Genomic DNA, 25850 nt, shown 5'->3' with positions numbered 1-25850 from the left:
TCGCTTGTCAAGTAATTGTCAGTGGCAGCATTTCCCAAAGTTCATATGCATTCTAGGCTAAATACCTGGGCCAGATAGGTTTGGGACTGGCTCTGTGCCACCCTCCCCCTCTTCACAGTGCATAGTCCATTAACAACACTGAAGCACTATATAGTAAAGAACTTAATTCCTGGGGAACTGCAAGAGCCTCAGGAGGGTAAGACTAGAATCTTTGTTTTTGTTTTGGATATTATGGTCATCCAAATGTACTTTGTCCTAATGATATTTAAAGAAGGACATTTGTAAGAAAAATTGAACCCTGTCAGTGAGTTGTAAATACACAGATGTGATAAATGTTGTATGCGTATATGTAATCTGCATTTCTATTTAACACAAATCAGGTGATCTGCATTTATGGATTTTTCAAGTGTTTTGTTCCTATATCTAAAGCTTCCTTAATATTTTCTACTTGTGCGAATTGACTTTTAAAACCAACTTTAGAAGGGATTTATATCCAAATTTCTCTGTTAACGGTTGTTGGACAGTTTATGTTATAGACCAATTTTTAGGAAGTCTGACAGTGCCATTATGATTATAGCTGTGAGCACTGGGTTTTTGTTTTTGTTTTGGGACATAGTTGACATAGTGTAAGCTTAAGGTTTAAGACATTGATTAGATATGTTTTAATAGTGAGTGCTGTTTTATGCTCTTTGATAACAGCTCTTCGCCCTTAGGGACAATACTAGTATTCTGTTGTAAGGATTTCATGGTTTGAGCTATTTAATTATCAACACCCCAAGTCCATAACTTGTAAGTAATATATATTTTTGTTTTGGCTGATGTGTGGTAAGACTTACCTAACAAATGAACTTAGCCAAATGTTTGCATTTTATTTTTTGATGGTTTATACCTACTAACATTAGGTATGGTCTGAAGAGCTAACTTAAAATTTTCATGTTTGAAATCATATGCTATTCTCTTGAGTTTGTATATTCTAGAGCCTTACCTTCATCAAGAATATCAGGGTAGTTTATGCAGTTCTAAACATGATAGCTCGATTTAAGAATCAATGTTGTCTCACTGCATCCTATGCAATTGCCCCTTTGCCCTATAGCACTCATAATAAAGTTAAGTAGTTAGGTGTTGGGTTTAATACTTCGGGGAGTTCTAGCTTATTTGTAGGGCTTTAAAGTCTGCAGGACATTTATGTTCTTATTGTTTAAGACGAACCCAGGGGCGCCTGGGTGGCTCTGTTGGTTGAACATCCAACTCTTGATTTCAGCTCAGGTCACGATCCCAGAGTCATGGAATCAAGCCCCGCGTCAGGCTCCCACTGCCCTTTCCCCCACCCTCACACACACACTGTCTCTCCCTCTCTTTCTCTAAAAAGGAAAAAAGAGAGCCCAGAAGGTTAGCAAGGAGCATTTGGTTCATATGGTTGTGTTCCTCAGTATCTCCTCAGTAAATATCTGTTGGATAGGGCTGTTCATCTTTCACTTAACACCTTGAGTACTTTAAGACTTTAAAGGTTTCAAGTGAGTTACTCCTGTCAAAAAAAATATTGTTTAAATACATTTAAATGCTATTTATAAACAAGTGGATCTTCAACGTAAGTCAGAGCAAGGTTAAAATATGCAGTGAAGGGGCATCTGTGTAGCTCAGTGGGTTCAGCGTCCACCTCTTGATTTCAGCTCAGATCGTGATCCCAGGGTTGTGAGATTGAGTCCTGTGTCAGGCTCTGCACTGACATTGCAGGGAATGCTTGGGATTCTCTCTCGCCCTCTGCCCACTCCCAAAATAAGTAAATAAACTTTTTTTTTTTAATATGCAATGAAATAAGATGCAGTCATTCAACTCTTCTTCATTTCTTTTGAAAGGTAAATGATACCAGAGTTTAATTTTGAATGCACTGATCATCAAAGGAATGTCAGACAAGTTTAGGTCACAGAACTGTACGGGAGAATATTAACATTCCTCCTGCAGGTAACTGTTATTTTTGAGGTTTGGTTTAGCACACTGGTTCTCAGAATGTTCCGTAATCCAGAAGCATCTGCATTACCTGGGAACTTGTTAAAAATGCAAATTCCTATGTCCTATATTGAACCAAAACACTGAAGTGGGACCAGTAATCCTAAATGTTAACAAGTCTCCCAGGTGATTCTGTTGCATACTGAAGTTGGAGAACCACTGCTTTTTGTGTTCTGAGTAGTCAGTATTACATTTACACTAAAGTTTTTGGAATAATTGCTTTTTGTTAAACTGCAGTTTGAGTAGGGTTTTTGAAAACATGTTGTTTGTTCAGCTACTCCAGTTTGAGGATTACAAGTATTGTGTCCTGGTAACATCACACATGACTTCTATCTCTTTGTATGGGAACCCCTTCCCTCAACTCTGTTAACCTGGTAGGCCCTTTAAGAGAGTATGGCCCCTTCTCTGTCCCATCAGGGTTGCTCTGCTTTGTCTCTCTTTACTAAGGGACTTTGTATAGTTTTCAGTTATCTGTACCAGTGCTGTTCTCCTTTATTGCCAAAAGTAATCAAGGACTGATTATACACTAAGTTAATTAAAGAAACAAGTGCCTTTTTAAATTGTAGTTCCAGCACATGGCACATATTAGCTGCTTGATCATAGGTAAGTCAGACTCAGCTCTCACATGAAATGGAAATAATGTATCTAACTAGAAAAGTTTTTAGTAAGGGTTAAATGAAAGTACATATAAATTTCTTGGCACAGTGCGTAATACAGAGTAAAATGCTTATTAAATGTTAGCTGTTACCACTACCATCACCATTACTTTTTGCTGAGTCATTTTTATCATTGTTATATTGCTACAGCATGACATTATTTTGGAATTATGACTATTCCACATAGTGCATGGCATTTGATTTAGGATATGACAGTAATAAGTTTTTTCTGTTTAGATTTCCTTTGTTGAAAGATGAAACTTTTTTAATTTTTAATGTTTATTTTTGAGAGGGAGAGGAGGAGACAGCGCGAGTGGGGGAGGGGCAGAGAAAGAGGGAGACACAGAATCTTAAACAGGCTCCAGGCTCTTGAGCTGTCAGCACAAAGCCTGATGCTGGGTTCTAACTCATGAGCTGTGAGATCATGACCTGAGCCAAAGTTGGATGCTTAACTGACTGAGCCACCTAGGCACCCCTGGAAGATAAAATTTATAGGAACAAATAAGACTTTAAAAACTTTATAGAAGCAAGTACTTAACTAAATTTGAGCCATCCTAAAAATGAAGGTTTTGCAGATTCATTCAAGTGGATAGTATAAGCATGTACAAGTTTCTTAAAATTCTGCTTGATAAATTCTTACTAATTTTTCCCTCTCCATTTATTGGTTTTCACAAAACTAGTTAGTCGTGTATATTACGTTAAATGCATGCCACCCACATGAACTAAGCTATTTGTGGAAGTTTTCTCAGAGGGGGAAATTACACTGTTAAATAGAATACTAAATGTATTCAGATATTAAACTTGTCTCCTAAACTGAGAAAGAAAAGCCAGCCAGAAAATTTAAATCTGAATAACTTAAGTTCTTCCTGTAGTAGCAAACTTTCTACTGTTGCCCTTCACTTGTTAGCCTTCAGAAAGACTGATTTGTATACAAATGATCCCCAGTTTACAGTGGTTCTACTTAGTTCAACTTCATGATGGTGTAAAAGCAATACAGAGAGTAGAAACCATACTTTGAATTTTGATTTTCTTCCAAGCCGGCAGTATTTGGTACAATACTCTTGTGATGCTTGGAAATGGCAGTGAGTTCTAGCTCCCAGTCAGCCACGTGATCACAAGGGCAAATAACCGATACAGTCACAACCATTCTGTACTGGTAACAGCCATTCCATTTTTGATGTTTAGTACAGTATTCAAAAAATTACATGAGATATTCAACCATTCATTATAAAATGGGTTTTGTGTTAGATGATTTTGCCCAATTGAAGGTTAGCATAAGTGTTCTGAGTACATTTGAGCAAAGGTAGGTTAGGTGTATTAAATTAATTTTTCATTTTTACCAAATTCTCAACGTGATGGGTTTATCAGTATTAACCCCATTGTGACTTGAGAAAGGTCTGTAATTGTAACCCTTACATTTATTACCTTTATCTTTTTTCATCACATTGCTCTCAATTAAAAGTACTTTTGAGAAAGGATGGAAGACCTAGATAGAGACAGACCATAAGCATACGGTTTTTGACTCATTAGAAAAATGGTGTTTGAAATGTTCATTGTTCTTTCTAATACAGTGAGAATTAAAATTTGTGGAAGTTAATCATTGGTTTCAAGTGAAAGAATATTATCTTTATGCATGGTACTATTCCCTTCTAGAAAGTATGTATTCAGTATCTGAGATAGGTTGTATTACTGAGAGAAGTTGGTAGAGATTGGCTACTTTGTATCAGTTTATACGAGTTTTGTCCTAAAAAATGATTTTTTAATAGAATTAACAGTAATTTTTTTTCTAGTATCCTACTTGAGAATGTAATACAGGAGTATTTAAACATTGCTGCCACTTAGGAGTCTGTAATCTTGTTTTTAGTCTTGGCAACCTTTTATGGACACTTTGTGAGCCCTGTTCGAACATTTGTAAAATGAGAGGATTGTAAGTAAGAATTCTTCTAGAGCAGGCTTTTTTTTTAGTGTGTACTTTCCACACTAAACAGTATAATCAGTACATTTTAATCTTTTCCTCCTCTTAAAATTTATTTCATAATTTCAGTTTTTGAACATCAGTTTTTGTCCTGTCTTACTTGATTCATTGATTGCCCTCTGGTGCTGCTTAAGTGTTCAAAGCTATTTGGTAGAATGGTTTTTGCCAGTTAGCTCTAACTATAACGAACAGCCTCTGTTTAATTTGCTGCTTTTATTCTCTTACAGACCGGGAAGTAAGATTGTCAAACTTCTTTAAAATTGATTTATTCAACAAATTTACCAAGCTCCTAACATTGTGCTAAGTACTAGAAATCAAATCTTACAGTTTAGGATGGGAGACAGATTGAGTACACATAAGGTATAAAAAGTGGTATTACATACCACTATTTAAATTAGGCCTAAATTTCTGACTGATCTTTTTTATTTTATATATATATATATATATATATATATATATATATATCCCAAAAAAGGATACATACGTATATATAAAGGAAGTATATTCTCAGTTACATACTGAAGAAATATGTAAATTTGCGTAAACTTTGGTGCTTGGACTTCATGACATCTATTTTGGCTGCATTTGGACTATTTTTGCTACCTTTCTGTTGTTGACTCTGTTCCGAACATTTAAGGTTTGTGGATAATTGACCTTCGGTAGACACCAGAGGCACATAAGATACTTGGTTTGAATGATTTGATGTGGTGGGTTGGGAAACTTTATTTTTATTTATTTATTTTTACTTAAGGTTTATTTATTTTGGGAGAGAGGGTGAAAGCAGGGGAGGGAGAGAGAGAATGGGCAGCTTTTTAAGAACTTCGTTAATAGAATAAGAATTCTGACTTGATAAAAATAGAGAAAACATTGTTTTTGAAAAATGTTTCTTTTCTCCTTTTGCATCTTACACTATAATAATCAGCTGTTACTTACATGCAATCTTGTGATGCGTACTGAATTTAACATAGGATAAGCTAATTTGGAGTCATCATTGAGAGCTTTTATTACAGACCTCTTGGTGGAGAGAATAAGAATGTGTAAGAATGAGAAAAGCAATAGGAAATAATTTCAAGAGGTTTTGGGAGTTTGATCATTGGCTAGCTTGATATAAATACAAACTAGCTAGCAAATTATTAAATTTCTCAAGATGAAAGTGTTACTGAAGCTACATATTGGATTTTGGAAATGAATATTCTTAGTGCTTTACAAGTTTTATAAAACAATATTTGAAATAAGTTGATAAACAGCATTCACCCTCTTTTCAAGGTAATACAGATGTGGAAAGTAGAAGCAGGATGAGGAACCAGTTATTCATGGTTTCTATCCTTGAGGATAGCAAGTGCTTTTGGACTCAAAAAGAAGAGGATAATCTGATGATATGGGACTCAAGTCACTATATTAATTATTGGGGGGCAGGTGCACAGGCAGGCATTTTACGAGGACCTTACTACGGTTATATGAGGTTACACTAAAAATTCTCTTTCCTATATTCTCCTAACCCACTGGGTTCTCTCCGTCCCCCACCCAAGACAATGTAAATTTGTTATATGCCCTTGGGAAGTTACTATTACTTTTAATCTATATAGTCTCTTCCCCATTTAATACAATTTGAAACATATCAGGGCTACTATAATGTAGCTTATATTTTTCACTTTAATATTCACGTGACTTTTTTTTTTTTTTTTTTTTCTTAGAAACAACCACAAAACTTGATGATTTAGAGCAAAATCATTTCATCCTCTCATGGTTCTGGGAATCGAGTGGGCTTTGTAGATGGTTTTCTGATCATTCATGGGTTGCCATCAGTGCTGGGGCTAGATAGACTCAATCTCAACTGCTGCTAGCTATTGGTTGGAGCCTCAGCCAGAACACCTGTCTTGAGTTTCCTCACAGCTTGATGGATTGGTTCAAGAATGAGTGTCCCAAAAAGTACCAGGTGAAGCTGGGTGGCCTTTCATGACCTTGCCCCAGAAGTTACATAGATAGCATCAATCATGTTCTAGTTACAGACTCACAGATTCAAAGGAGGGGTGTCAGCATCATGTAAGAAGAATGTGGTGTGGGAGATCTTGTTGAGGCCATCTTGGAGAACACATTCTGTCAAAGATCTATCCATATCATTTTATGAAGAGCATCTTCATTTTTCTTAGGTGTAACAGTATTCCATTGCATGGATCATATCAATGTATATTTAAGTCACTTCTCTAGTTTTGAATTTGCACATTGTTTTAGATTTTTGGCTGTTAATATAATTTAATTTAATATAATGTAGTATTGCAGTAAATAATTCATAGTAATTTCAGATGTATCCCAAGTATCTCTATGGTATAAATTCCTAGAAGTTGATTGCCTATATAAAAGGTTACATACATTTGTAGTTCTGATATAATTTTCTGACAGCCCTTCAACAACAATGTACAGAATGTGCCTGTTACTGTATATTAGCTCAAAAGAGACTTGTAGATTTTGCCATTTTGCCATATTATGAGGAAGATCAAGAATCTTTTCATATTTTTAGAGCCCATTGTGTTTCTGTTAACTATAACTTCATGATATTTTTATGTGAATTCATTTTTAATAGATGCTATTCTATTTCATTTATTAATGTTAATTTCTCAGTATCTCTGTTTTATTCATACTTATTTTAGTAACTGGTAATCTCACATTTTTTTTACCATATTCTTATTGTTGAACATTTAATATTTGTATTTTTGATTGCTGTTTTAAGTAATCCTCTAATTGTGGACATTTTCTTGGAATGTTTTTTTTCTCTCTGGAGTTAATTCTGTAAGATAGAGTTCTAGATGTAGTTACTGAACCAAAAATAATTTTATCTAATGATTATGGGATCAAAAGGATTCCAGTCTTTTCATCAATTTTTTCCTCCCTTGGAGATACTTCCAGTTGTTTTTTTTTTTTTTTGTCATTGCTCAACTTAAATATGTTTTAAGATTACAAGTTTCTTGTAACTGTTAACTCTGGGAGTTAAAATCTTCCTTGCCTTTTCTCCCTTCTTTAAGTTGTCCTTTTCCATTCCTGTGTTGTAAAATTCACAAATATTAGAACTTTTAAGCTTCCTTAGTGGATAGGTTTATTGCTAAGCATTAAAGAGTCACTTCAAGACAGTTATACTTTAATGATCTGAGAGGTTCCCTTGAGGTTGGGGAAGCATTAAGTGCTAGGTTCTTAAACCCAATTGCAGAAGGTGTATCACTAAAGAGAAGGGGGAAAAAAGAAGCTTCCCCCTTTTCAAATAAGCATTTTCATATTCTTTTAGGTAAATACCTAGAGGTAAGAATCCTGGATTGTGTATTACTATTTTTAATATTTTTTAATGTTTAATGTTTTCCATAGTGTCTTTATTAGTTTACATTCCCACCAACAGTGCACTAGGGTTGCCTTTTCCCCACATCCTTGTCAGCACTTGTTATTTCTGTTTTTTTTTAACTGGTCACTCTGACTGATGGGAGGTGATATTTCACTGTGGTTTTGAATTACATTTCCCTGATGATTAGTGACGTTGAGCATCTTTTCGTGTGTCTGTTGGCCATCTGTATGTCTTTGGAAAAAAGTATTTAGGTCCTCTGCCCATTTTTTAATCAGATTTGGGTGTTTTGAGTTGTAGGAGTTTGTTAACGTATTTTGCATATTAACCCCTTATTGGATACATCATTTACAAATATTTTCTCCTGTTCAGCAGGTTACCTTTTCATTTTGTTGATGATTTCCTTTAAAGTACAAAAGCTTTGGGGCACCTGGGTGTCTCAGTCGGCTAGGCATCCGACTTCTGCTCAGGTAATGATCTCAGGGTTCGTGGGTTTGAGCCCCGAATGGGGCTCTGTGCTGACAGCTCAGAGCCTAGAGCCTGTTTCGAATTCTGTGTCTCCCTCTCTCTCTGCCGCTCCCCCACTGGCGCTCTGTCTCCCTCTGTCTCAAAAATAAACAAACATTAAAAAAATACTAAAAAAAAAATAAAGTACAAAAGCTTTTTAGTTTGATGTAGTCTGGATTGTTTATTTTTGCCTCTGGAGTTTTTAACTCTGACTTGGCCACACTTAATTTCTAGCAATTTGTCAGTTACAGCTTAGGTTTTTCTACCTGAGCTGGTTTGCTCATCCTTCTGCTCTGAGGTTATCCTTACCATATCCACCTTTCTGTACAATTTTGGGAGTAGCGTATTGCCTTCTCCCCTCAATTTTCTTACAGATCAAAGAAGAGTTGACAATTTTTCAGTTCATCTTTTTACTTGTTAGGATGGCGTGGCTACTTCTAAGCACCATACATGCAGACCTGGAAGCCAGAAGTGTCTTTTCCTTGCATATTACGGGAATTTAATAAAGTACTGTTTAAACTATTTAATAAAGTACCTATTGTCCACAGATAAAATGTCTTTCAAAGACACACATCCCTTAAAGCTAAGTTAATTTCATTAACTTTTTCTGTATTGATGTTCGTTGGAGAACATTTGTCTGAAAACTAGTTAGTAACTTCTCACAACCTCTCCCCTTTCTTCACCTTTCCTCTTTGTAATGTGTTCATTCTGCTTCCCAGTTTATTGTTTGATACATCCTTGTTATATAAATCCAATCTGGTGAGAAAAGACTTTATAAGGTTTGGGCCTGTGGTGGGATAAGCACAGATTCTTAGCCTTGAAGGTTCATTTACTGATTTTATCAGTCCCATCATAGAGTGTTCAGGTTTGGGGCCCTAACTTAATACTAACCAAACTCAAATTCTTAAGACTAATTTAAAAACAATATTCATAGTTTGGTATCAGAAATACCGTGGTAATGTTCAGCAGGTAACATGTGACTAGCTTATGTCCTGCTTAGTAGATTCCTTTAAGAGAGTTAGGTATCCTTAAATATTTTCCAAGATTGCAATTCATTTAGCAGCAGTTGCCTTTAGGTGTTGTTGGATGTTTTTTGTTGTAAAATATGCATGACATAAAGTTTATAATTTAAACATTTAAAAAAAATAAAAATAGGAGCACCTGGGTGGCTCAGTCGGTTAAGCATCCATCTTCGGCTCAGATCATGATCTCTCTGTCTGTGAGTTTGAGCCCCGCATCAGGCTCCATGCTGACCACTCAGAGCCTGGAGCCTGCTTCAGATTCTGTGTCTCCCTGTCTCTCTCTGCCCTTCCCCTGCTCACACACACACACACACACACACACACACACACTCTCTCTCTCTCTCTCTCTCTCTCAAAAATGAATAAGCGTTAATAATAATGAAAGTAACAAAAGTAAGTAACAGTTCTGGAACATTCAGTACATTAACGTGCAGCCATCAGGACTGAACATCTTCAGAACTTTTTCATCTTCCCCAACTGACACTCTGTTTATTAGGCAATAACTTCCCATTCTCCCCCACCTTTATCCAGAGCAAATAACCATTCTATTTTCCCAATAAGAATTTCACTGTGTAGGAATCTCATATAAGGGAAATTATACAATATTTGTCTTTTTGTCATTGGCTTATTTCACTTAAGATGTCATTAAGGTTCATCCATATTCTCCTGTGTCAGAATTTCCTTTTTACAATGGAATAATGTTCCACCATATGTATAATAAAGACCACATTCTGCTTATCTTCCGTTGATCCTTCATTGTGGATTTTGGGTTTTCTTCCACCTTCTGGGTATTGTGAATAAATACTGCTATGAACATTGGTATACAAGTATCTGTTGAAGTCCTTGCTTTCACATCTTTTGGGTGTATACTCAGGTGGAATTGCTGGATCATCTGGTGATTCTGCTTAATATTTTTGAAGAATCTGTCATTTTCCACAGTAGTGCCCCATTTTATATTCCCATCAGTGCACAAGAGTTCTAATTTTTCCATATCCTTGCCAGCTCTTTGATTTCTGTTGTTTTGATCATAGCTGTCCTAATGGGTGTGAACTAGTGTCTCATTGTGGTATTGATTTTCATTTTCCTACTAGTGATGTTAAGCATTTTCATTAGCTTCTTGGTCATTTGCATATCTTCTTTGGACAAATGTCTATTTCTTTGCCCAATTCTTAATTAGATGTTTGAGGTTTTGTGTTGTTGAATTGTAGGATTTCTTTACGTATTCTGAAGATCAATCTCTTATTAGATGCTCATTGATTAAGAATGAATCTTATGTGATTAGTGATTTATAGATCATCTCATAAGATGGATTTGCTTTTAGAAATATTGCCATCTTTTTACATAGTACCCGTCTAGTAAAAATTTTTTTTAGCTTGGGGCACCTAGGTAAAGTTAAGTCAGTTAAACGTCTGACTTCAGCTCAGGTCATGATCTCATAGTTAGTGAGTTCAAGCCCCATGTTGGGCTCTGTGCTGACAGCTCAGAGCCCGGAGCCTGCTTTAGATTCTGTGTTTCCCTCTCTCTCTGACCCCTCCCCTATTCATGCTGTGTCTCTCTCTCAAAAATAAATAAACATTAAAAAAAAAATTTTTTTTTTTTAATTTTTTTTTACCTTGTTGCCAGGCTTTTGGAGTATTTTCTTTTTGGGTTTAGTCACTGTATGTTTTCCTGTCTGCCCTAGTCTTTTTTTATCCCCCTTCTGTTTCTTACATTAACTGAAATGTAACTCTTTCCTGAATACGTGGTTTTTGCTGTCATAATCCACTGGGTACTCTTCACAATGCACATATGATTTTAATGGGAAATAATAATAGGCTTAGTTTTTTTATTTTGCCTGCTGTTAGCTTTAGACTTCCGTATATTCTTCTCTGTGTACAATTTTATTATCTGAAGTCAGTGCTTATCTGAGAAAATCCATTATACTCAATTACTGCTATTGATACTCTTCCCAACAAGCCAGTTTCTACCCTGATAATTTTGGTACCTGCTTCTTGATGCTGCTCGGTCAATTCCTGCCATCCTTCTCCCTGATTGGATATTCATCTTGGAGTTTGATTCAGATCCATTGAACTCATTTATTAAATTCCTTGCCTCTAAAAAACTTTGCTTCTGCAAATCAACTCCCAAACAGTCTCTAACTTGGATTTTATGATCTGCTTCTGAGAACCTCAACCAAGACCCTTCTCTCTAGCAATTCTATGCCTTACCTTTCAGTTTTGAAAGGCCTCATCCACTACGTATAAGGGAGAACATTCAGTCATGATTCTACTGTGAGGAGACTACTGTTATTTTAGTTTTTTCTGTGCATTTCTGGTCATGTTCCTACATAGATGTACCATATACCTACCAGGAATTTATATATATATATATATATTACTTTTTGGCAATTAAAGGTTATTTTCTAACCATTTTTAATGTAATTGCTATTTAATACCCACGAAGTCACCAGTACCTTTGCATTTATACATTTCGGTTGTTTCTAATTGTTAAGTACAAAATTCTTTCTTTCTAAAGGTTTCTTCTTCCTATTCTCCTGCTCCCCATACCACCTTTTGGAGATTCCATGAGGTACTAGATTAACAAGTGTCAGCATTTTCATTATTTTGCTACATGTTGGCAAAATTATTTTCAAAACAGATCACCAGCAATGTGAGTTTTTGCCACACTTTTTCAAGGTTGGTTTTTTTTTTCATAAGGAAGTAAAATAACTTTTCTTTCGACTTTTTGCTGTAAGGATGATTTTGTTACTAGTGATGTTGACTTTTTTTTCCTTAGGTTATATTTCTTTTGTGAATTTTCTTTACACATTTATCCTTGATGCTTTGGGAGTTTTGCTTAAGATTTATATGAGCTATCTACATATTAAAATTTAACCCTTTAATATTCACTGTAGAAATTTTCCAAAACTGTGTTCATCCCTGTGTTATGGGTGTATGATACATGTTGGCAGATAAAATCTCAAATTTTTTTATGTAATCAAACTGATAGTCATATAGGATTTTTGGTCAATTCTAATAACATAATCCTTTTCTATCAGATTTGATACAAAGTTGAGGGTTGGGGTGGTATTGGTTCCTTGGTTTTTCTCTATTATGCCCTTCTGTTCAATTCACGTAGAATCATTTTAGTTGTTAGATTAAACTCTGATTTATTAACCTTTGGACAATGCTATTATCCGGATAATGCTTTGGATATTTTTCCCCTGGCTCATTGTATTGCAGTGTCTCTTCCTTGCTTATTATTTACGAAGGTCTTGCACACTATAGGCCTTTGGTATTTGCAGATTTAACATTTACAGTTTCAGCTATCTCAGCTGACTGCAAGGTCTGTGATTTGCTAATTTGTAGTTTTGCTGAAACTGAAATGTTACTTGCTTGCTGCCAGGCTCACCAATAGGAACTGATCTTGTAGCTCAAAGAGGGAGCCTATTAGACAGGCCAGCACCCACATCTCAACACAGCTTTGTTTTTCTCTACTTGTCGTCGCGTACACAGTAACTCTCGAAGTGATAAAAGCTGTTTCTTTGTGAAATATGGGCCCGAAAAGAAAACCAACTGCTAGTGCTGGTGATGAAGTGAAGAGAAAATGAAGAGGTCTAAGAAAGTGATGGTTCTTAGCCAGAAAATAGACGTTTTGGATAAATTAAAGTGGTTGTGCAGATTAAGGTAAGTTGGTGGTGGTTAATGTTGCTACAGTATCGATGTAGTAGTGTATATTTTGAGTGTCAGAATTTATTTTTATAACTTTATAAATGATTAGCAATGTGATTTTAGAAGCATTAAGGATTTGAAGATGTCAACTGTACTTCACTGAGTTTTATGGGGGAAGTTAAGTTTTATGGGGGAGGTATTTGAAAATTTGCGAACATTAGGGAATCATGATGGCCTTGCAGTATGTAATGTTTCAATAACACTGAATTGTCCCATAACATAATATTTCTGTTCTTGTGGCACTACAGCACTTTTAATTGTTTTAATGTGGTTTTGATGTACCCTAAAACCCCATCCCCCTGGCCTCTTAATACTGTTACTTTTTTTCCACCCCCATCATTATGCTCTATCATAGCACATGAATAACAGTATGGTGTTAACCAAGTTAAAGAGATCTTGATGGTATTTTGTTTGATACTGTGTTAGTTATATAATAACTTGGGTAGAGAGAGGCCTTTTGAAATGTCTATTTTTTTTTCCCCATTTGGGAACTATTTGTCTATTCAGATGTTATCAAAGATACCCCCAAAATAGACATATCTTTTATGAACTTCTTTTAGCAAACATTTTCAATATTTATATGAACTGGGATTTTTATTATTGGGTATGGAGAAGAATAGCTAACAGTAATTTCCCAAGAGACTCCTAGTCTAGAAGAAAAAGATTACATAAATCAGTGTTTATAAAAAATGTGAAAATGTTCATGGCACAGAGTTGGGGGCTATTAAATAGGGTGTGATGAAGGATGCTAAGAGGAGTTAAGTGAATTGATTGTTCTTGTTCTTTGTTAATATAATTGGGATCCATTTTCCTCCAAGCATAACAACTAAAACCCTGGTTATTGCCAGTGTGTTGTAAGGCTGTTGACTTTGATCTGTTCTAGCCCATTTAAAGAACTCATTATTTTATCTGTTTTTTTTTAGTTAATGCCTTTGGATTTCCTTGTCAGTCATGCCTCTTAAAAATAATCTCTTTTCAATAATTTTTTTTTTTTAATTTTTTTATTTTTACATTTATTTATTTTTGAGAGAGAGACAGAGCACAAGTGGGGGAGGGGCAGAGAGAGAGAAGGAGACACAGTCTGAAGCAGGCTCCAGGCTCTGAGCTGTCAGCACAGAGCCCGATGCGGGCTCGAACCCACGAGAACTGCGAGATCATGACCTGAGCCCTTGAGCTGAAGTCGGACGCTTAACCGACTGAGCCACCCAGGCACCCCACAATAATCTATTTTATTATAAGGATATTTGAAATGTTAATAAATAATGGTGATGGTGGACATTCTTGTTTGGTTTCTAGATTTAGAGAGACTGTTTAAGTGCTTTCCTATTAAGCAAAATGCTAATTTCAGGCTTACAATAGACACTTGATAAACTTTAAGGAAGATTCCTACATGTATATTAGGAATGGATATTGCCTCAAATGCCCTTTTGTCATTTATTTAAATACATGGTTTTTCTTTTTTAGCCTGCTGGTGTGAGTGCTTTGTGATTGTGAATCTATAGTTATGGGTTATTGTTGTTTTAATGTATTTGTTGAAATTTCCTTGCCTGTATTTTATTTGTCGTTTTTGTACATGCATTTATTAGAAAAAGATTGGTAGCCTTTTGTAATATCTTTAACTGGTTTGAGATTCAGATTATATTTCCTTTAAGGCAGCATAACTATTAATTATGTCTCTGAGCCTAGAGTTGATTTATGGAAGTGTAAATGAATGTTTTTACTCCCAGTGTATTTGTGAACATAGAAAAGAGAAAACAGTCTGAATGCAAATTATCCAGTTTTTTTTTTCCAAGTTGCATCAAACAGTATAGTTTGAGAAATAGCCTATAGTTTGTGATGCATCTTTTTCCTTTTTTCATTTTATGAAATAAAGGAGTATTGTTTTTGAGGCTTAAGTGTTTAAAAATATTTTTTGATTCTGCAGAAGAACTTTTCATGACTGAAAAAGTGACGTGGTGCTTTTTTTGGTGTCCTTTACCATATATACAGGATTTAAGTAAATGGAATATTTTTGCTAATTTTGTATGTTAAGGTCAATGAATTAGAACATATTTTAATTGTGATTAGCTACTTCTGAGAATTCACAGAACTATTCATTAGAATCTGCTTAAGATAAAGATATTTCCAATTATGACATTTATAAAACTGAGAAGGTTATAGTTGCTAATATAAAGCCAGCAACCAGTTGACCTTATAAAAATACAGTGAAAAATAAATACTATATTTAAGGTAAAATAAAATATCTAATTAGACTTGGCTTATTCAGCACATGTGATATTAACTAGTGAATCACTTATGAAAAATTGACATCACTAGATAAACTACAGTTTACAGAAATGGATCATAATTCTCTTGCATGATAGGACAGTGTTTTAGAAAAAAAAAATTTTAACCTTTATTTATATTTGAGAGAGAGACAGTGTGTGAACAGGGGAAGAGCAGAGAGAGAGGGAGTCACAGAATGTGAAGCAGGCTCCAGGCTCCAGGCTCCAAGCTGTCATCACAGAGCCTGATGGCGGGGCTTGAACTCATGAACTGTGAGATCATGACCTGAACCAAAGTCTGACATTCAACGGACTGAGCCACCCAGGCACCCCAGAGTTTTAGAAAATTTTATAACTTAATTCTGTGCCAGTTTGGGAGAAAGTTGAATAATCATACCTTGAGCCGAAAGTAAAAGGGAAGGGCATACTAATTTATAATGAATGATAGAGTAGCAGAGGATTAATTACCAAAGTTAACGAAGGAAAACAACTGTAAGATGTCAGCATGCTGCTAAAAAATGGCTAAGTGTAGGTCTGGTTCTAAGTATCTTTATTTTAGTGCAGCTAGCTACACTTAGAAACTTACTCTAACAATTTTTAGTTTATTTTGAGAGTGAGAGAAAGAATGAGTAGGGGAAGGGCAGAGAGGAAGAGAGAATTCCAAGCAGGCTCTGCACTGTCAGCACAGAGCCCAATGCAGGGCTCTATCTCAGGAACCATAAGATCATGACCTGAGCTGAAATCAGGAGTTGGATGCTTAGCCAACTGAGCCACCCAGGCACCCCCTAACAACTGATATTTTAAAGTTCAATTCACTTGATTATAAACTACCTTTTATGAATCGATTTCTTTTCATTTTTTTAAAGTATCCGTTACAGTGTTTTTTCTGATGTTTATTCCTAGAGCTAAGAGGATTATGATGGAAATTTTACTTCCTATTCTCAAGAAGCAGTTCAGAAAATAAATGATATGTAATTTGCAAGATTGGACAGCGAACTTCTTAACCTTAAAAGAAAAATATCTCCATAAAATAATACTTTACTTGGCTCAGTAGAGCTTGCAACTCTTGCTCATGAGTTTGAGCCTGATGTTTGGTGTAGAAATTACTTTTTTTAAAAAAGGATACTTTCTTGTTAAAATCTAAGAAAAGAACTGATGAAAGAGCACATATGCAGAAAGTCCTTATGGCAAGGACTGAAACAGGAGTCAATATTGAATCTGAATTTAACAAATTAAGTTTAGGTTGAGTTCATAACGATTATGAAAATTAAAGTTTTATCATGTTTTGAAGGAAAAACATCATAACAAAAAATACTTAGTCTTAAAGGACTGGAACTAAATCACCAGACTATGCCAATAAATACCAGGAGAATGGAGCAGGGGGCGTGGGGTTGACAATGTAGGTGGTGTAGGTATAGGTATGCCCGTCCTCTCTATCAGCTCCCCGCCCCTTGCAATTTTTCAAGAATATCAGTGTATATTTCTTGAACTGTTTTAAAATTTAAAAATTCTTAAATTTGTAATGTGTAGAGCGATTTAAGAAATGTTACTAAACCTATTTAGTGTTACAATAAACTTTTTAAGAATATAGAAAAATCTTTGAATCTGATTTTACTATGAAGGTCTAACAAGCATGTATGTATATCAAGATTTGAAGCACAGACCTTTCAGGTGTCTAAAGCCACTATTAACTGTGCATGTACAGTGTATCCTATGTCCAGGTGGTTTCTATACTGTGAAAATATTAGGGGGGAAATGATGCTAAACTTATTGCAGACATTTTCTTCTTTCAGCTGCTTTTCTAACCCAAACTGTGTGTCTTGATGACACAACAGTAAAGTTTGAAATATGGGATACAGCTGGTCAAGAACGATACCATAGCCTAGCACCAATGTACTACAGAGGAGCACAAGCAGCCATAGTTGTATATGATATCACAAATGAGGTAAGTAGAAATGTATACTACACTGAAACTACTTTGACTATACATTTCTTGTATTCAGAATTTCAATTAGAGAAAAGTTTTTTTTTAACTTTTTTTTTTCGATACCCAACCATGACATTTCTGCCAAAGCTTTCATGAAATGGAAGAACTGATTAAAAAAAAAAAAAGATGAAATTGTCTCAAATAATACAATAATCCTAAGCACTTCTTTTCGAGTTACATTGAAGAGTTTGTAGCTTTGTCTTACTTACAGAGACTCTCCCTAACCATTTTTTGAGCCTGTGCCAAATAGCTGTTTCTTTGTTTCCCAGGAGTCCTTTGCCAGAGCCAAAAACTGGGTTAAAGAACTTCAGAGGCAAGCCAGTCCTAACATTGTAATAGCTTTATCAGGAAACAAGGCTGACCTTGCAAATAAAAGAGCTGTCGATTTCCAGGTATGTTTGAAGGCACATATGTATTGTAAATTTTCCTTCTGTATCTACACTTGAATTAGTTATTTTAAAGCCATGCAAATAATAGAAAATATCATTTTTTTAAGGAAATGTTGATCTACTGTATGTAATAAAATGCTTCTCATGACAAATCTGAATTTTTAAATATCTTCCCATAATTGTAATATATAAATACTCTCAAAGATTTTGTTGATCTAAACAATTACAAAAGAAGTGATTTTTCACAAATAGTGCAGAAATCTATAAAGCAAAAGATTATTGATTGCCTCCTACCCTAATCCCTCCACCCCCACACATACTTTAGTATCCTTCCTAACCTTTTTTATTTATCTGCCAATGTTTATATTAGCATACATACACATATACACATACAGCTTATACTACGTGGTTCTTAAACGGGCCTTCAAAAATGAAGGCTCAAAAATCCACTTATAGGTTATTTATTCTAGCTAACTAAGAATGTTCCCTTCTGCAAAATAAAGCACAATTATTTATTTACTTACCTGTGTTTATTTTTGAGAAAGAGCATGAGTAGGGAAGGGGCAGAGAGAGAAGGGGACGGAGAATCTCAAGTGCATTCTGCTCTGACAGCAGCGAGTCCAATGTGGGGCTTAAACTCACAGATCATGAGATCATGACCTGAGCCAAAGTCATACACCCAGCCAATGAGCCACCCATGCACCCCTAAAGTAAAATTATTTAAAACAAATGTCCCTAGTTAGACATTTTTTTTTTTATTTTTTTTTCAACGTTTTTTATTATTTTTTTGGGACAGAGACAGAGCATGAACGGGGGAGGGGCAGAGAGAGAAGGAGACACAGAATCGGAAACAGGCTCCAGGCTCCGAGCCATCAGCCCAGAGCCTGACGCAGGGCTCGAACTCCTGGACCGCGAGATCGTGACCTGGCTGAAGTCGGACGCTTAACCGACTGCGCCACCCAGGCGCCCCTAGTTAGACATTTTTAAACTTTCCCTCTTCTCTCCCTCTTTAGTTTCTCTACTATATATGGTATATAGTAGAAACTGTACACTGCATACTATACTGTATATATATAGTGTGTGTATGTGTATATACTATATATATATATGTAGTGTGTACTATATATATATAGTATAGTATCAGTGGTGGCATAATTGTCTTTGATGATGGCTGTTGGTGGAGTACATGGACTGAAAGGGAACTACTATTTCTTGCACCATTAGGTAGTAAGCTGAGCATATTGCTACCATTGCAATTGTGATTTTATTTAATTCTGGTTACAGTCCTATGAGGTATAATATCTATTACCCTGAGATGGTTCGTCCCCAGCATAGAGTGTGGGAGATAGAGCAGTTGTTACAGTCAAAAGTGGCCCTCTCACACAATTCAAAGGAACCTCATTTTTTTTCTTTAAATTGGAAAGATAATTGGTTGCTCTTCACAACTGTGAGGCTTAAAGGCAATAATATATGTAAAATGTAAAGCATGACAAAAATATAGTAATTTTTAAAGGAATGGTTCATGACATACTCAAAATATTGTTAGCCATTTAGTGTTTGAAGCCAGTGTTAGATACTAGGATTCCCTTTGTCTTCATTGTGAGTAATGAGCATAAATAAAGTTTGCTATAGAGATCGAAGAGACTTTTATATTTAGAATAGGAGAGTTTTCCACCCTCTGGAACTCACTATTTGAAATCAAATTTTAATGTCAGATCAGATGAATCAGAATGGAATAGTGCAAGAAGTTAAGGCAAAAAGAAATTTGAAAAGGTATCCTACAAGAGTGCTGTTATCTCCCTATTACCTTTAGTAGTAATTGCTTATTACCCAGTTGCTGATTATAGGTAGTCAAGTTGGAGTAGTAATAAGCCTCTTTTTCTATAACAAAAATAAGGCAGGTATAGTATGTGCAAAGTATTTATCTCATTTTTTTGTTCTATAAACAGGAAGCACAGTCTTATGCAGATGACAACAGTTTATTATTCATGGAGACATCAGCTAAAACATCAATGAATGTAAATGAAATATTCATGGCAATAGGTAAGTTTTCAAACAGTAAATGTAGGCAAAACAAATTACACTGGGGCATATTTGGTTTGTCTTTTTTAAATTTATTTATTTATTTGTTTTGAGAGAGCACTAAGCATGCAAGCACAAGCAGGCAAGGGGCCGAGAGGGAGATAGAGAATCCCAAGCCGGCTCCATGCTGTTAGTGCAGAGCCAGAAGTGGGGCTTGATCCCATAAACCATGAGACCATGACCTGAGCTTAAAGCAGGAGCCAGACACTTAACTGACTGAGCCACCCAGGTGCCCAATCCTTTTAAAAATTCTTGATTTTTTTTTTTAAATGATTCTTCTCTTCTAGATCCGTTCCAAGAATTATTTTGTTAGTAATATTGTTAAATTTGAAAGACTATTATCTATTTATTAGGTTATAGCACTTTTCAGTTTAGTTAAATTTCTTCTAGGTGAGTTGAAAGCCTGGACTTTGAGCTAATAGTTCAAGCAGATATATGTCTAAAGATTTCAATGAGAAGTTTGGATAAATATGTTTTTCTATTAGATTATACTTTTTATAGAAAAGGAAAATAAGCTCAGAGCAATATTTATCAGGACAGGGGCACCTGGGTGGCTCAGTCGGTTGAGTGTCCGACTTCAGCTCAGGTCATGATCTCGCTGTCCGTGAGTTCAAGCCCCGCGTCGGGCTCTGTGCTGACAGCTGAGAGCCTGGAGCCTGTTTCAGATTCTGTGTCTCCCTCTCTCTCTGCCCCTCTCCCACTCATCCTCTCTTTGTCTTTCTCTCTCTCTGCAAAAATAAACAAACTTAAAAAAAAAAATTTAAAATATTTATCAGGGCAAAATATGGGCATAAAGAGATTTCTTTCTCACTGATGAATGACTGTGTTCATGTGCTCTTTGCCCTGAACAAGGGCTATTTTTCTTTCTCACGTTCTTTTCAAACCACTGATTGGCAAATATAACTCAAGTATGCACATGTTATGTAAGTATGCAAATTATTGTAATCAAATATTTCAATGGAGAAAGTTTCAAAGCACTGAGGCACAGAGGTGCTCTGAACAATATAAACAACACGCTTGAGACTCCTGGGTGGGTCAGTTGGTTAAGCATCCATCCGACTTTGGCTCAAGTTATGATCTCACAATACATGGGGTCAAGCCCTGCGTTGGGCTCTGTGCTGGCAGCTCAGAGTCTGGAACCAGCTTCAGATTCTCTGTCTCCCTCTCACTCTGCCTCTCCCCTGCTCACGCTATGTCTCTCTCCAAAAATTAACATTAAAAAAAATTTTTTTAAATATATAAATAACATGCTTTATAGTAGCTCAGTGGTCATTTGACCTACCTAGTGCTCTTACTTTTTCCTTTAAGGTAATTTTAACTAATAATGATTGTGATTCCACATTTGTTGATTATAAAGCAATGAAGTTAGCATACTAATAAGGATGCTTTCTATTTTCTGTAACAAAAATATAAGTATTTCTATTGACCTTAAACCTCCTTCCAGTAATTTTTTTTTTTTAATGTTTATTTATTCTTTGATAGAGAGCACAACCAGGGGGAGGGGCAGAGAGAGGGAGACACAGAATCTGAAGCAGGCTCCAGGCTCTGAGCTGTCAGCACAGAGCACAAGAGATCATGACCTGAGCAGAAGTTGGATTCCTGCCTGACTGAGCTGCCCAGGCCCCCCAACCTCCTTCCAGTAACTTTAAGGTGTAGATTCTGTGAGAATGGTCTACTTTGGTGGCTCTCGCATTTTATTCTCTCTGCACTATTCATGCACCAAGCCCTTCTCATTCCCAAACATTTTTATTATATGGCAATGATTTTTTTTTTAATTTTTTTTTCAATGTTTATTTATTTTTGGGACAGAGAGAGACAGAGCATGAACGGGCGAGGGGCAGAGAGAGAGGGAGACACAGAATCGGAAACAGGCTCCAGGCTCTGAGCCATCAGCCCAGAGCCTGACGCGGGGCTCGAACTCCCGGACCGCGAGATCGTGACCTGGCTGAAGTCGGACGCTCAACCGACTGCACCACCCAGGCGCCCCGGCAATGATTTTTAACTGGGGTGCCCATAAACTTATCCCCAAATAAGAAATATTCTTTTTTTACAAAAGTCATACAAATTAACCAATTAACAGCTGATTCAGAGGCTAAAGAACAGAGTAAATGCTGCAAGTACTGTCAGAATATCTTTCACTAGGCAAGAGAGTTTAATGGTGGCTCATTAGGAAAAAACCTTACTGTTGTATAAAATAATTTACTGCAAAACTCAGGTTTGAAGTTTATTAGGGACATACTTGTGAAGGATTGGGCAATAATACGCTCTTTTTATTAATAGAATAGATTATACCCAGAACCATATCTAAAAGGCTAGTAACAAATCAAGGAAATCTCTGTGTCCGCTGTGGGGCTTGAACTCACAACCCTAAGATCAAGAGTCACATGCTCTACGGACTGAGCCAGCCAGTTGCCCCCAAATGGGCTTTATTTAATTTGTACCTTTTATTCAGATGTGCTAATAATAATGTTTTTTTCCAGTCAGAAAGTCAGAGAGTAGCCTACATATTAGAATTGCCAGTTTTTTTCCTGAAATTGCAGTGTTCCTTCCCTTGAAAGAAATACCAAGCATAAATTGATTTGTGGCCTATTTCTCTTACCAGGTTAGTAACTTAGATCACACAGTGCACTCATATTTTCACTCTTACTGACTTAGGGAGTAGTTACTTAGTGGGAGAAAATCTACAATAAACTTATCATCCTCTTTCAATTTGATAAGATCATGATTGCATAGCTTCTTTCGTTGCACATCTTCATTAGCTTGATCCAGGATTTTAGCCTGTTAACAATCCTAATTCAGGGGCAAATTGGTAAACTCCAATTATCCATATACCAAACAAATAGTATCAGCTTCACTTTGGTAATGCTTAATACGATAGGAGACAGGAGACTGCTTCTCAGAGTTGTGTTTTAGTTTAATCTTTGCACAGTAAACCAATAGAAGCCAAAATTCCTCATTCCAATTTATTTCCTGCAACCTCCTAATTTCATTCAGATCTAATTACAGAAAGCCCATGGAGTATACTAAAGGGAAGAAATGATCACTCAGTCCAAAACCTAACTTAGTATTATAATAAAGTTTATAAATGCTAGCCTACTCTTTGTCCCTACAAGGCTTTGTTTGAAAATACATTTGACTGGAAATTTGCCATTTTATTACCATTTACCCTACAATCCATAGAGCCATTTCTAGAGAAGTGGCCCAAGGTGAAGGCTTTTCTTCCCAAACTTCAGTGTTCCTGGTTCTCACTTCCATTAAGGTGGAATGGGATTCTAAATTGTTGGGGATTCTAAAGATGGTTAATGCTCATGGCATTCAGATACTGAAGTAGAACATGTTTAACTTTTGTTTAACCTGAGCCAAGGCTAAGGTAAAGCTAGAACTCAGCCATAGTCGTCCCTCTCCAAGGTTGATAGAGACCAATGTATCTAGTCACCTTTATAATCCATACTCTTAGAGTTAGTTAATATTTAGTGAACCCCCATCAAGGATCTTTGGGATCTAAGCAGAGTGTATGTAACAGGTGAATTTTTAAATCAGAGAGATCCAGGCTCCAGAGAACAGCCATTAGCTGTATGGAGTTTAGCAGAACTAAAACCCTGATTGCTGGTTGAGGGCTTCATCCAAATGTGGCAAGCCAAGATCACCTGACTCAAAATTGGGAAACAACTTTTTGAGATAGAACCTTCAGAATCAAGGCAACTCATAACTAGGCAGAGCTACTGGTGACTCGGATTAGGGTTCTTGATCAGACATAAAAAAGGAAAGCGGTAGATGTTTGAAGGGTAAAGTCTGTGTAACCAGGAAGAAAATAGGAGATGTGACCTGCCAGAATTTGGGATGATAATTAGGTAGCACAGTAAGAGGACAGGTTCTTACGGGATGATGGTGATGGTACTTGTTTATAATCCCAAATTGTTCCAGAAAAGTATTTATGGCAGTCTAGAGAATATTGGTAAAAGCTAAGATTCTTTATAAACTTACTGGCTGGCCATCATTATTAACTTAGATTTTCTTAAACAATAGAAGTATTAATGATTATCAAATAAAGTATAACTTTTCTGGTATTATTAACTGAAAATATATAAAGGATTAAATATAGCTCTAGTAAATTAAGTTTTAATTTTATGTGTGTAACTCCACTGACCTAAGGACTGACCAGTCCATAGTATTTGGTAGGTACTCAGTAAACATTTGAAAAGAATGAACATACTGCTGTGTGATTCTTTGGGTTAACCTAGCTGGAAAAAAAAAAAAAAAAAAGATTTTAAGTAAGTAGATGAAAGTAATTCTAATATGAATATTCTAATTGTGTGTATTTTGACAATTTGTCTCTCAGCTAAAAAGTTGCCAAAGAATGAACCACAGAATCCAGGAGCAAATTCTGCCAGAGGAAGAGGAGTAGACCTTACTGAACCCACGCAGCCAACCAGGAGTCAGTGCTGTAGTAACTAAACCTCCAGTTTGAACTTGCTGGAATACTCTTCTGCTTCCTCGATGTTAATGACAGTGGAATTGGAGCATTTAACCAGCCCAGTATGACTTCCAAAAAGAAGAGACTTATGATAGAGTCAAGTTTCTAATACAGAATTATTTTAAGTGTTTTGAACTTAATTTTTAATAACATGCATGTGACCCTCTGACTAATGTTTCAGAAGTAGAAAGGGGGAATGAGAGCTGTGTGTGTATGCTTGTTTCCTTGGACGGTTAGGGGGAATCATTTCTCATCACCAGGGATAGAGACAAATGATGATGAAAACCCACAGTTAACCAGCCACTTCTATGAAAAAGATTTGGAACTTATTAATTTGGGCTTTTCAGAAAACGTTCTTTTTTTAGAAGGAGATTCTAAGGATATTTATGCTTAGCTATGGTATTCAGGCAACTGGTAATTTCTCTTAGTATGCATATTTAAAATGTACATTCCACGTTTTAACAAATTAACCACAAGAAAACAGTGCCACATCTTTAGTGAAAGGGTGAAAAAAATGAACATTAGTGGCATCTAAATTATAGCTGTCCTGGTATTTTTAGTGGGGTAAAAAAAAGTCAAATATAATCTCTTGTTTTAGGAATATGAAAACTGATCTTAATGGATAGTGTTCCCTTCAAACATGTGAGCTCTTCAACAGAAATGAAACAAACCAGGTGTCTATGATTTCTGTTCAATCACTGCTGGCCATTACATAGGTTTTGTTGTTTGGGGGCAGGGAGGGGGCTGTCGTTCCCTTTGGACGTAATATAATCAATGCACTAACAATTATGTACATTCAAACTTGATTATTTTAAATTTGATCCTCAGCTGTACTGTAAATAGGGTACTGCACTGTAGTCTCCATATATGTTTATTACTTTTTCTGTAATATTTAAGAGTTGCTTAAAAGTATACAAAATGTACAGTTACTAAAACAGCTAATTTTACCTTTTCTCTCCCTTTGAAAGGAAGGGGCTCCAGTTGTTCCTACATGGCTAGAACCATAATAAACAATGTACCAGTAATTTGTAACATAAATATTGCCGTATGTTAGTAACAATCTTGCAGCCTTGTTTTCCAAAGTTCATTTTATTTTGATCAGTTCAGTATATTGCACTAATTGTTTTAGGTATTTTCATTATATGAAATCTACCATGTGTCAGAGATGATTTAATCTATTTAAGTGTTGAACTGCTAGCAGAACTTGTACATTTACAGTAATTCAGAATTAGTAAGGAAAACAGTTCACCAGTGTTTAGTTTTATATTGAGGTGCTCAGGTTGGAATAAAGTGGTATAAAAAGCAAATACTGGTTTTTCTCTTTTTTTGACATGGAACAGTGAACATATATAAATGGTATGATGTAACCTGAAATATGCTTTTATAGTTTCTTTAATACATTTGTAAAAATGATTTGCATGGTATTGATGTATGATCCTAACATCTGGGTCT

General features: G+C 35.8%; 1 protein-coding gene across 4 annotated transcripts in view; it reads left to right on the top strand.

Annotated features, from left to right (window-relative positions):
* RAB5A (RAB5A, member RAS oncogene family) overlaps window positions 1-25705 on the top strand; it is a 30616-nt gene extending 4911 nt beyond the window's left edge. For 3 of the 4 annotated variants that reach the window (XM_047874751.1, XM_047874752.1, XM_047874753.1), the window contains exons 3-6: window positions 17260-17411; window positions 17723-17845; window positions 19792-19885; window positions 24264-25705. In XM_047874751.1, coding sequence (XP_047730707.1) covers window positions 17260-17411; window positions 17723-17845; window positions 19792-19885; window positions 24264-24379 — 485 coding nt within the window. In that variant the 3' untranslated portion in view covers window positions 24380-25705. Of the gene's footprint in view, window positions 1-12986; window positions 13158-17242; window positions 17412-17722; window positions 17846-19791; window positions 19886-24263 lie in introns of all 4 variants that reach the window. The other variant, XM_047874754.1, reaches the window with a different exon arrangement.
* The last annotated feature ends 145 nt before the right edge of the window (window positions 25706-25850 follow it).

This window comes from Prionailurus viverrinus, chromosome C2 (assembly GCF_022837055.1).
Source record: "Prionailurus viverrinus isolate Anna chromosome C2, UM_Priviv_1.0, whole genome shotgun sequence".
Lineage (NCBI taxonomy): Eukaryota > Metazoa > Chordata > Mammalia > Carnivora > Felidae > Prionailurus > Prionailurus viverrinus.
Note: the sequence above shows the minus strand (reverse complement) of the source record. Positions and strands in the feature narration are given on the sequence as shown.